Here is a 10,000-nt window from a genome sequence, read left to right as displayed (position 1 = left end):
CTTTTTTTAAGATGTGTATGATGTTTATTAGGGATAGTGATAATGGCTGGGTGATGCCGGTGATTATTATTAATAATAAGTGTGTGTGTGTGTGTGTTACACAGATCTCCTCCTCAGCTGATGGTCAGTAAGGTTTTCTCCGCACGCTGTGGCAGCAGTAACGCAGGCAGCACCAACACGTGAGTCTCAGGTTTTTCCTGAGCTTTTTATAGCAGTCATGTTTTCGTTACAGTCCAGACAAAAACAGAAGCACACACTGATTTCAGTTGCTCTTTATTTAGTGTCACTGCAGCAGATCGATCACAGCCACATCGTTACAGGTTAGATTTGTTAGGAAGTCGGATCGACTCGTTAAAGCTGTGAAGCTCTTTAGACTTTGTAACTCCCGTTATGTAACGATGCTCCGACAATTTCCTCTAAAAACTACTTTTTATCTGTTGTACGGTTCATAAGTTCAGTTTTTTAGCTACTGTTTCACTCTGACCCTTTGTTTCTCTAGTCTCCAGGACAGCCTTGACTCTATTAGCCAAACCTGCCCAAGTCGCAGCAGCAGCATTGGTAAGACTCACACACACACACACACACACACACACACACACGCTAACGTGGTGTCTATCCGGTTTAGCTACATTTACTGCATCATGTCCCACTTTTAACATCTTGCGATACAGCTGTCCCTCTATAAGGAAAGGACACAGACTATAACACACTCACGTGCTTCTGGGGCTTTTTGTTTACTTAATTTTTTTTTCTAGTTATTCAATTCCATGTTATTGTGAGCAGATATTAAAGGAGGTGGAACTGTAGAGGTTTGGGTCAGTAAAAAAAAAAAAATCTCTACATCAGACTTACTGTTGTGTTTTGTGGTTGTTTTGTTTTTGCTTTCTGCCAGGATTTAGTTTCTAAGAGCATTTCATTGTATTTTAAGACTACAATGAAACATCAGGGTGTTTGTGTGTGTGTGTGTGTGTGTGTGTGTGTGTGTGTGTGAGACTAATGATGTACTTTAATACTCATTTAAATAAATGTGACTCCTTAAACATGGGTGAAGCATGCGGGCATTTTAATCAGCATCTCTTTTTCTAGCTCATAGTAATCCTGTGGACATGCCAGGCCGAGGACACGGTGAAGACAGTGACAGTGGCATCGCCCGTTCAGGTAAAAAACACACACGCATGCTCGAACATGAAGCATTGCTCATGTTTCCTGCCTACGACAGGTTTTAACTCTCTCCTAACTGCACAGCGTCACTCAGCAGCCTCCTAGCCACGCCCCTCCCTTCCCCCGGCTCGTCCTACAGCAGCGGGTGTGCCAGCAGTTACCAACGGCGATGGCTCCGTAGCCAAGTGACCAGCCTCCAGCATGGCTTGATCCCTCGCTGGTGCGTGTGTGTGGGGAGGTGTATAAAAGAGGTTACGTTTGTGAACACTTTAGAAATTATGCCAAAAAAGGAAAGGGTCGATAATAAGTTCTTGCCATAGGTTCTTGCGATTTTGGTGCCCTTTGCTTTACTCATGTACGTCGGTGTGTGTGTGTGTGTGTGTGTGTGTGTGTGTGTGTGTGTGTGTGTGTGTGTGTGTGTGTGCACGTGGCAGGAGCACGGATGAGATATTCAGCCTGTCAGACGAAAGCTGCAACTCGAACCCTGGTCTGGGCCGCAGGAAGATGATCGCAGTCAGCATCATCATCAGCCTGCCGGAGAAAGAGGAGGAGAACCAAAGCTTTCAGGAATTCTTCTTCTCCCACTTCCCCCTGTTCGAGTCTCACATGAACAAACTGAAGACTGCCATCGAGAGGGTGAGTGTGGCACTGCCAGGTCAGATCAGGACGCCTCGCTGACCTTTAGTGGCCGCAGGACACTGGAGCTCTTTGTGTCCACGAGGCACATTGCGCTTGTCTGGAAAATGTTTATAGGACAATGACGGGTATACACGATCACTGAGGGTGGTGGGGTTTAGTGGGACGAAAATAAGTGTGTGTGTTTTTGTTTTGTTTTAGGCGATGATTGTGTGCAGGAGAGTAGCAGAGCCTAGTCAGCGAGTGCAGGTGTATCTGTGTCGGGTTATGGACGCACTGGGAGAGTTCAGGTGTGTGTGTGTGTGTGTGTGTGTGTGTGTGTGTGTGTCTGTGTGTGTGTCTGTGTGTGTGTGTGTGTGTGTGCACGCTGTGCTGTGCTTGATGCTTTGATCTTTTGCATGCTTGATTGTTTAAGTTGGACTTATTTGCCTTATCGTATCCTCATGGACTGTGCTGTGGTAACATTTACAAGGATGACCGTGTGGAACCTGTACATGGCTCCACGGATCACTGAACCCATCTGGCTGACCATGGTATCCCAGAGTGCCGAGCGAAACCAGCTGTGTCAGAGCTTCCTGAAGGAGATGAGCCTGCTTATGGAACAGGGGGCCAAGAACCAGTGAGTAAACAACCATTCAGTTTTAACTTTATTAACCTGTTTAATAAAGGTTAACTGAATATGTTCCATGCTCTAGGTTCCTGTCTTCTCTCCTCACTGCTGTCCTTATGTATCACCTCGCCTGGGTTCCCACGGTGATGCCTAGCAACCACCAGCCAATTAAAGCCTTTCATCAGAAACACTCTTCTCACAGGGTAGACTCGCTGGCCAACTGTCACCCCTACAACCCACTGTGGGCGCAGTTAGGTAAGTGCACACACACACACACACACACACCACTGTGGAATGAGCTAGGTGTATGATACACACACAAACGATCCCCTGTGGAATGAGCTAGGTGTATGATACACACACAAACGATCCCCTGTGGAATGAGCTAGGTGTATGATACACACACACACACCACTGTGGAATGAGCTAGGTGATCCCCTGTGGAATGAGCTAGGTGTATGATACACACACACACACACACACACACACACACACCACTGTGGAATGAGCTAGGTGATCCCCTGTGGAATGAGCTAGGTGTATGATACACACACACACACACACACACACACACCACTGTGGAATGAGCTAGGTGTATGATACACACACAAACGATCCCCTGTGGAATGAGCTAGGTTCATGCAAAGACAAAACTCACACTAACTCACTTAATTCATTATTCACTCTACAGTATGTCCTTGAATGGTATGGCTGAAAGGTGTGTGTGTCTTGTAGGAGATCTGTATGGTGCGTTGGGTTCTCCTGTTCGAGTGTGTCGTACTGTGGTTGTCGGGCGCAGTCGTGAGCTGGTGCAGCGCGTGCTCTATATCCTGTCCTACTTTGTCCGCTGCTCTGACCTCCTGGAAAACACACTTCCTCACACACAGACAGAAAGTCCTGCCGATCCATGCCCTTCTCAAACCACTCACCCCTTCCCCTGTTTCGAGAGGACCAATGAGAGACCATATACCTGTGATTCAGAGGCTGCAAAGTCCACCTTTAACCCTGAAAGGACCAATGAGAGAACAGCTGATACAGATCCCACAGATCCGACTACCGGTCTGGAAGAAACCGACACAGAAGCAGGCGACTCTGACTCAGCTGTCTCCTCCCCCTTTTTTGAAACAACCAATGAGCAGCTAGGATGCGATCGGGAACGTTCGTGGCAGCTGGGACTAGAGCACTCGTTGGCCAATCCGAGCCCTCCTGTGCACAGAGTGCAGTTCATGATTGGCAGCCCAAAGGAGGGGGAGAACAACAGAGAATGTGAGACGAGGACTGGACATCGGTGTGAGCGTGGCTTACACAGGAAGATGCCCAGTAGGCTTTTAACAAACAGCTTGGACAGTTCGGACGAGGAGGAATCGTCTCACAAGCAGACGTGCGCAGGAAATGAAATGCAACAACATGAACTACCGCTCCCAAGGTAACGGAAAACAAGGTTACCTATAGTTCATAACATATTGATGCTAGTGTGTGTGTGTTTGAATGAGAACACTGATTAACTCCCAGCATGACGCTCCCAACACCATGCTTCACTGTGGTGGGATGGCGTTCTCATGGTAGCACATACAGTCATTAATTACAGTCCTTCATTTCAGTTCCCATGGTGATCTTCAGCTACAGAGAAACAGTATTAAAAATAGTTTAACCATTTTACACATATGAAGGACGTTCATTTCCAACACAGCTAACAAGTTTGTCTCAAAAGTATATTATTGGGTGTATTAGTGATTAGTGGGATTTTTTTCCCCTCTATGACATGATTTTGTGATTCCGGTGGAGTCCAGCTGTGACGTGGAGCTCCGACCCGACATGAATCATTTCGGTCGCTCTCTGCTCGGAGGTTACAGTCCGCAGTACATGCCTGACTTCGTCCTGCACGGCGTCACCTCGGATCAGCGGCTCAAGCAGTGCCTGATGGCCGACCTGGAACACACAGTACTGGTAAGTACTGACCCATCAGTAAACGTGTGTGTGTGTGTGTGTGTCCACATTTTTAGATCTGAACAGAAAATAAGAGAATTGTTGCATGAAGTACAGGGTGTGGCAATACACGACAACGAGGAGGGCAAGTAAGCTCTCTACCTTGTTAACAGGCAGCGTAGAGAATGCAAATTTACTAGCCAGTAGCCGTGGAACCAGTGACATGCATTTCCTCTGCTGCACTCTGATTGGTCAGAGGCTGTCGCGTAATTACGGAAGTAAGAGAGCTGATGTTAGTAATGCAAGGTTCTAAATGTTTACATTTATTACCTACTGTGATGTAACATGTTAGGTTGCTTCGCACATTAAAGATGTCGTCATGTGCTTTGTAATACTGACTTAGCTGTAACAAGTGTGTGTGTGTGTGTGTGTGTGTGTGTGTGTGTGTGTGTGTGTGTGTGTGTGTGTGTGTTTAGCACCCTGCGTTGGACGAGCCAGTGGCTGAAGCCATGTGCATCGTGGCAGACACGGACCGCCTCAGCGTTCAGGTGGCTACGACACAGCGGCGTGTGTGTGAGCCAGGCCAGCTAGGAAGAGACGTGATGGTCTCCAACCTCGTACACACACTCCTCACATCTGTGCTGCAGCTGCACACACTCAACATGGCCGCAGACTTTGTACGAATCTTTGTTCTGTGACACTTTTTTCCCCCTGGACAACAGTGTATGCACATCCTGTCTAAACGTGTTATTGTGCGTTGCAGTGTGTCATGCATTTGGAGGACCGCTTGCAGGAGGTGTACTTCAAGAGCTGTTCTTTGGCAGAATATCTGAAAGGACAGCGACGAGTCCACGTAAAGGAACTGGGACTAGCGCTGGGGTACTACACACAACACACACCAATGCCCCTTTTCCACCAAAAAGAACCGTGTGCTGGTTCAGAACCGGTTTGCCTTTCCACCGGCTAGAGAGCATCACAGAGCCGAGTCTGACGTCACTGTATACGTGTCACGTGTCCCAGCAACTTTAGCGCAGCAGCAGCAAACACAAACACATCAACAATGGCGGCTGTTGCTTTACTGTTAATGCTCATGGCTTTGTGAACCTACATTAACACCCAAACACGGCAAATCCAACGTGTACGTGCAGCTCCATGTAATCTGTATAAACGGAGGTTGTTATCGAGAAAGTACATAACGTTATTTTATCATTAAGTTAGCCTTAGCATGTAGCTACATACTATCATGTGTGCTGATAATTGATCATGAGGTAAAGTAAAAGTGTATTAAACATTAGTATACTTAAGGTGCATTATCTAACAGTAGCTCCGCCCACAGCCCCTGACACAAGCAGTTCTTACGTCTAGACCAGCATCGTTTTGGTGCTACTTAAGAACCACTTTTCCTGGTTCAGAGCCGGTGCTTTGGGTCGAAAAAGAAATAACTGGTTCCAAATTAGGCTCCGAACCAGCACTCAAACTGCCTCGGTGGAAAAGGGGCACAACACTACCAAAGCAGCCCCTTAAGTGTCTTTTACTCCAGCAATTTCCGACAAATACGTTGTTTTTTTTACTTTGATCTTAAACGACACGTCTGTGACACAAGTGTGTTCCTGTTATCACTAGTTTATAAAGCGCTTACACTGGAGACTCCTTCCGTAAACATTAAACAAACGCGTTCGTACAGGAAACTTCCCGACGATTACACGTTTTCTTTGATAAACGTCACATGTTTCCCGTCTAGTTGTTATTACATTTTGTGCAAGACAACATATCACCTGAACCACTTCCTTATAGAAGACTGTGTGTGTGTGTGTGTGTGTGTGTGTGTGTGTGTGTGTGTGTGTGTGTGTGTGTGTGTTTTACTTGTAGGATCGATTCCAGTGATCTTCCATTACTCACAGCTGTCGCCAGCACACACTCGCCCTACGTCGCACAGATCCTTCTGTGAAAGGAGCAGCTTCGCTTCACCGACCAATCAGAGTGCGTGCCTGCCCACAGCAGACCAATAAGCAGCCGATCTCCTTGGCGATGATCAGACCAACCAGGGTCACGTTGCTAGCCTTTAAAGAGAGATCAGACTGTAAGGTTTACATCCTCTCCAAACTGACTGTGTGTGTGTGTGTGTGTGTGTGTGAGAGAGAGAGAGAGAGAGAGAGAGAGAGAGAGAGCGCTTTGTTTTCTTACCTGCATTATTTCCACGGTATTGTTTTGTCTTAAAAGTAAAACTGGATCAGGAAATGCTACGTTTAATGTACAACAGTATATAGTACAACAGGTGACAAATTAAAGTTTTTTGGGGGTTTTTTAAAGTAGCATCTATTAGAAAGGATTATTCTGGTTAAATTTGACGCCAGCTTCAAATCTGCAAAGGCAATCTGGGATGAGTTTGAAAAAGCGCAGCAGATTAAACCTGGGCACAACGCTAAGCCTGCATCTGTTGCTTTTCTCTTAATTTCCTGCCCTCTGGTCCATGGGCTTTGTTTTTATAAAGTTTCGCATCAGTATTGATGTTCTGGGTAAACCGCACGTGCTGCCTAAGATTAATACAATGCAAACAAGACGTCACTTTAAAAAAAGAAGAGTTGGATTACAGCAGCGTTCCTTAACCCTGTTTCTGCAAATCTGTTATACAGAGTCAAATTAAACAGAGTTAAGATTAGGAAATTGTGCACTGTGATGAATTAGTGGTATTTACAGTTGGTTTACAGAATCTGAACCTGTGTATGATTTTAGTATTTATTATAAGAAACAATACCTGTCAATCATCTTGAATAACTTTACTTTTCTGTACTTTTTGGTTAAAACGGATTGATTTGTTTGGTTTTGGCGCCCTCTTGTGGTGGCGTTGAGGTTTACAGGATCGTTCATAAATACCAAGAGGGTTTCTACCAGAGCTGGTGGTTTTTTTTTTTATTATGGTCTCATTTATCTCTGCATCAAGCTCTAACTGTATATAATGATGGCTTATTATAGAGCATGTGTCCTCATAGTTTTTACACAAGAAGCCAATATTAACAGCTTTCTGGGTTTGTGTGGATGGATGGATGGATGGATGGATGCTTTGTATCAGGTGCTACCATGTTCTACACTGTGTAAAAAATATGTTTAAACATAATATTTTCTATACTTTGAGTACACTTTACTAATAAGTTTCCCTGTAAGCCGCATCCAGCTCTATTTCGGCTACTATTCGAGTCTTCGTTTTACTCAGTCTTACTTTTCTTTTAAATGTTCCAGAGACTCTTTTGTTATTTTTTTATACACTGACTTTCTACCTCACGGTTGCTTTTAAAAGCAGTCCTGATCTCAGACGTGAAAGACACGACTCACGTCGATCGTTTTTAAGTTCGATCCTTGGAATATGGAATAAATTTGAATAAACGTCTCAGTTGAAAAACTCGTGTGTCGTCTGGATTTTTTTTCCTGGGTTTGTCACTAAAACAGGATTTTGTTCTTGAAAAGCATTATATTCTCACACGGTGTGACATCATGCAATAAGATACAGAGTTTGTGTGATATTGAAATACAACGTACTCTTCTTCCAGAAGACAAAGTTCAGAGAAATTTACAAAGGTCTTACTCAATATTACATTTACAGCATTTAGCAGACTTACATTTTATCTCATTTTCATACAACTGAGCAATTGAGGGTTAAGGGCCTTGCTCAGGGGCCCAGCAGTGGCAGCTTGGTGGACGTAGGAATCAAACTCACAACCTTCCCATTGGTAGCCCAACACCTTAACCACTAGGCTACCACATCCCAATATCTCTACATCTAAATTGTTTACTTTTATTCTTCCATTTAAAAACAAAGATGAAAACTTAATGCTTTCATTCTGCCTGTTAAAAGTGGCATAAATAATCACTAGCAGAAAAAAAACAGGAATATCATATTTAAAAAAATAATTTTTTTAAAAATTGCTGAAGTTTAGGGGGGGCACGGTGGCTTAGTGGTTATCATGTTCACCTCACACCTCCAGGGTCGGGGTTCGATTCCCACCTCCACCTTGTGTGTGTGGAGTTTGCATGTTCTCCCCGTGCCTCGGGGGTTTCCTCCGGGTACTCCGGTTTCCTCCCCCGGTCCAAAGACATGCATGGTAGGTTGATTGGCATCTCTGGAAAATTGTCCGTAGTGTGTGATTGCGTGAGTGAATGAGAGTGTGTGTGTGTGTGTGCCCTGCGATGGGTTGGCACTCCGTCCAGGGTGTATCCTGCCTTGATGCCCAATGACGCCTGAGATAGACACAGGCTCCCCGTGACCCGAGGTAGTTCGGATAAGTGGTAGAAGATGAATGAATGAATGCTGAAGTTTAAAATTTTAAATTGGTCCCTAATGAGCAAGTCAGATGAGACGGTGGTGAGGAAAATCTCCCAGACAATACGAGAAAGAAAGCTGGAGAGACTCCAACAAAAAAACTCATCCTCATCCTTGATAATAAATCATTTCCCTTAAGTAACTGTCTGCTATATGATCAAGTATCAAACACAATCTTCATCTGAAGCTTGAAAGAACCACATTAATTAGAGGTCTGTGAGGAGTTTTACAGCTTCAGAGCACAAACTGTTCCTCTCCTGCACCTGAGAACCAACCATTCAGGCATGATGGACTGTAATTGGCTGGAAAAGGGAGATACAGATGAGAAGGTGTGTGTGAGTGTGAGTGTGTGTGTGAGTGTGAGAGAGAGATCCGTGTCTCCTTACTGCTTCTCTTACACACGTGCTTTAAATAAACCCTGCGTTGTCGTGTCACTCAGGAGACGACGATACAAAACCCTTCCAGGTGAAAATGTACCTCGTTCCTACATCTGTTTAAAACACAATCCATGTTCATCGGGTTCACTTAGTTATCACGGGTTCTGGGATCGAACATAAAATAATACTTATAAATAAATGATAAATTATTCCACTCATTATGGAAGATTCTGATTGCGTATTTGCAAATTTTATCATTGGACAAAAAAAAAAATCCTGTTTCCTAGAAGATGTTCAGGGTTAAAAGGGATCAGTACAGCAATAATACAGAGTTTTTCTCTGGAGCTTGAGAACATTCTAGAAAGACACAAACTTCAGTTCCCTTTCATTCTACAGCACGGTTGTTGATTTAGAGAATAAAGCCAGCCGAGAAAACAAGAGGAGAAGAAACCTCAAGATGAACGTCGATTCAGCACGAAGGCTTTGTATCAGATGATCATTGAAAGCTTCCTGGATCGGTTTTAAATCAATCATCACTTTTACTCTCACACAACTGACTTATTAATAAATCAGGAGAATTCTTCTCTTTGTTTTGTCAGCGCTGAGCCACAGGAGAACCATGCATTGTGTTTGTGATAATGTGACTGAAGGATGAGTGACAGGATTAAGAGGAGCGTCGTGTGTTAAGAGATACGCTCAGTAATGCGTTTTATTGTCCCGGTGACACCTGACCTTTCTCTGTGTGTGTGTGTGTGTGTGTGTGTGTAAAATAGAGAAGGGTGTCAACTTGACCATCTCATTCTTCTCAGTCTAACAAAGTGAACCAGCAGCTTAACATCTGCAGTCCTACAGCTTTTGCTATTAAGCTGTGTTTCAAATTTTTAGATTCTTTTGTACTTTATTTTGGAATAAAAAACAAACTACTACAAAGTGCACACCTGAAGATCTGAAGCTCCCTGAGTACTAACTACAGTC

The 10,000-nt window shown here is 44.3% G+C and overlaps 1 protein-coding gene across 3 annotated transcripts in view; it reads left to right on the top strand.

Annotated features, from left to right (window-relative positions):
• Window positions 1-7,730, top strand: part of fnip2 (folliculin interacting protein 2) — a 15,806-nt gene extending 8,076 nt beyond the window's left edge. For all 3 annotated transcript variants that reach the window (XM_060864556.1, XM_060864557.1, XM_060864558.1), the window contains exons 5-17: window positions 105-179; window positions 500-558; window positions 1,087-1,158; window positions 1,246-1,381; window positions 1,596-1,797; window positions 1,999-2,087; window positions 2,270-2,416; window positions 2,493-2,662; window positions 3,143-3,833; window positions 4,198-4,354; window positions 4,810-5,010; window positions 5,097-5,212; window positions 6,203-7,730. In XM_060864556.1, the coding sequence (XP_060720539.1) occupies window positions 105-179; window positions 500-558; window positions 1,087-1,158; window positions 1,246-1,381; window positions 1,596-1,797; window positions 1,999-2,087; window positions 2,270-2,416; window positions 2,493-2,662; window positions 3,143-3,833; window positions 4,198-4,354; window positions 4,810-5,010; window positions 5,097-5,212; window positions 6,203-6,281 (2,194 nt within the window). In that variant the 3' untranslated portion in view covers window positions 6,282-7,730. The remainder of the gene's footprint in view (window positions 1-104; window positions 180-499; window positions 559-1,086; window positions 1,159-1,245; window positions 1,382-1,595; window positions 1,798-1,998; window positions 2,088-2,269; window positions 2,417-2,492; window positions 2,663-3,142; window positions 3,834-4,197; window positions 4,355-4,809; window positions 5,011-5,096; window positions 5,213-6,202) is intronic.
• The last annotated feature ends 2,270 nt before the right edge of the window (window positions 7,731-10,000 follow it).

This window comes from Tachysurus vachellii, chromosome 2, assembly GCF_030014155.1.
Source record: "Tachysurus vachellii isolate PV-2020 chromosome 2, HZAU_Pvac_v1, whole genome shotgun sequence".
NCBI lineage: Eukaryota > Metazoa > Chordata > Actinopteri > Siluriformes > Bagridae > Tachysurus > Tachysurus vachellii.
Note: the sequence above shows the minus strand (reverse complement) of the source record. Positions and strands in the feature narration are given on the sequence as shown.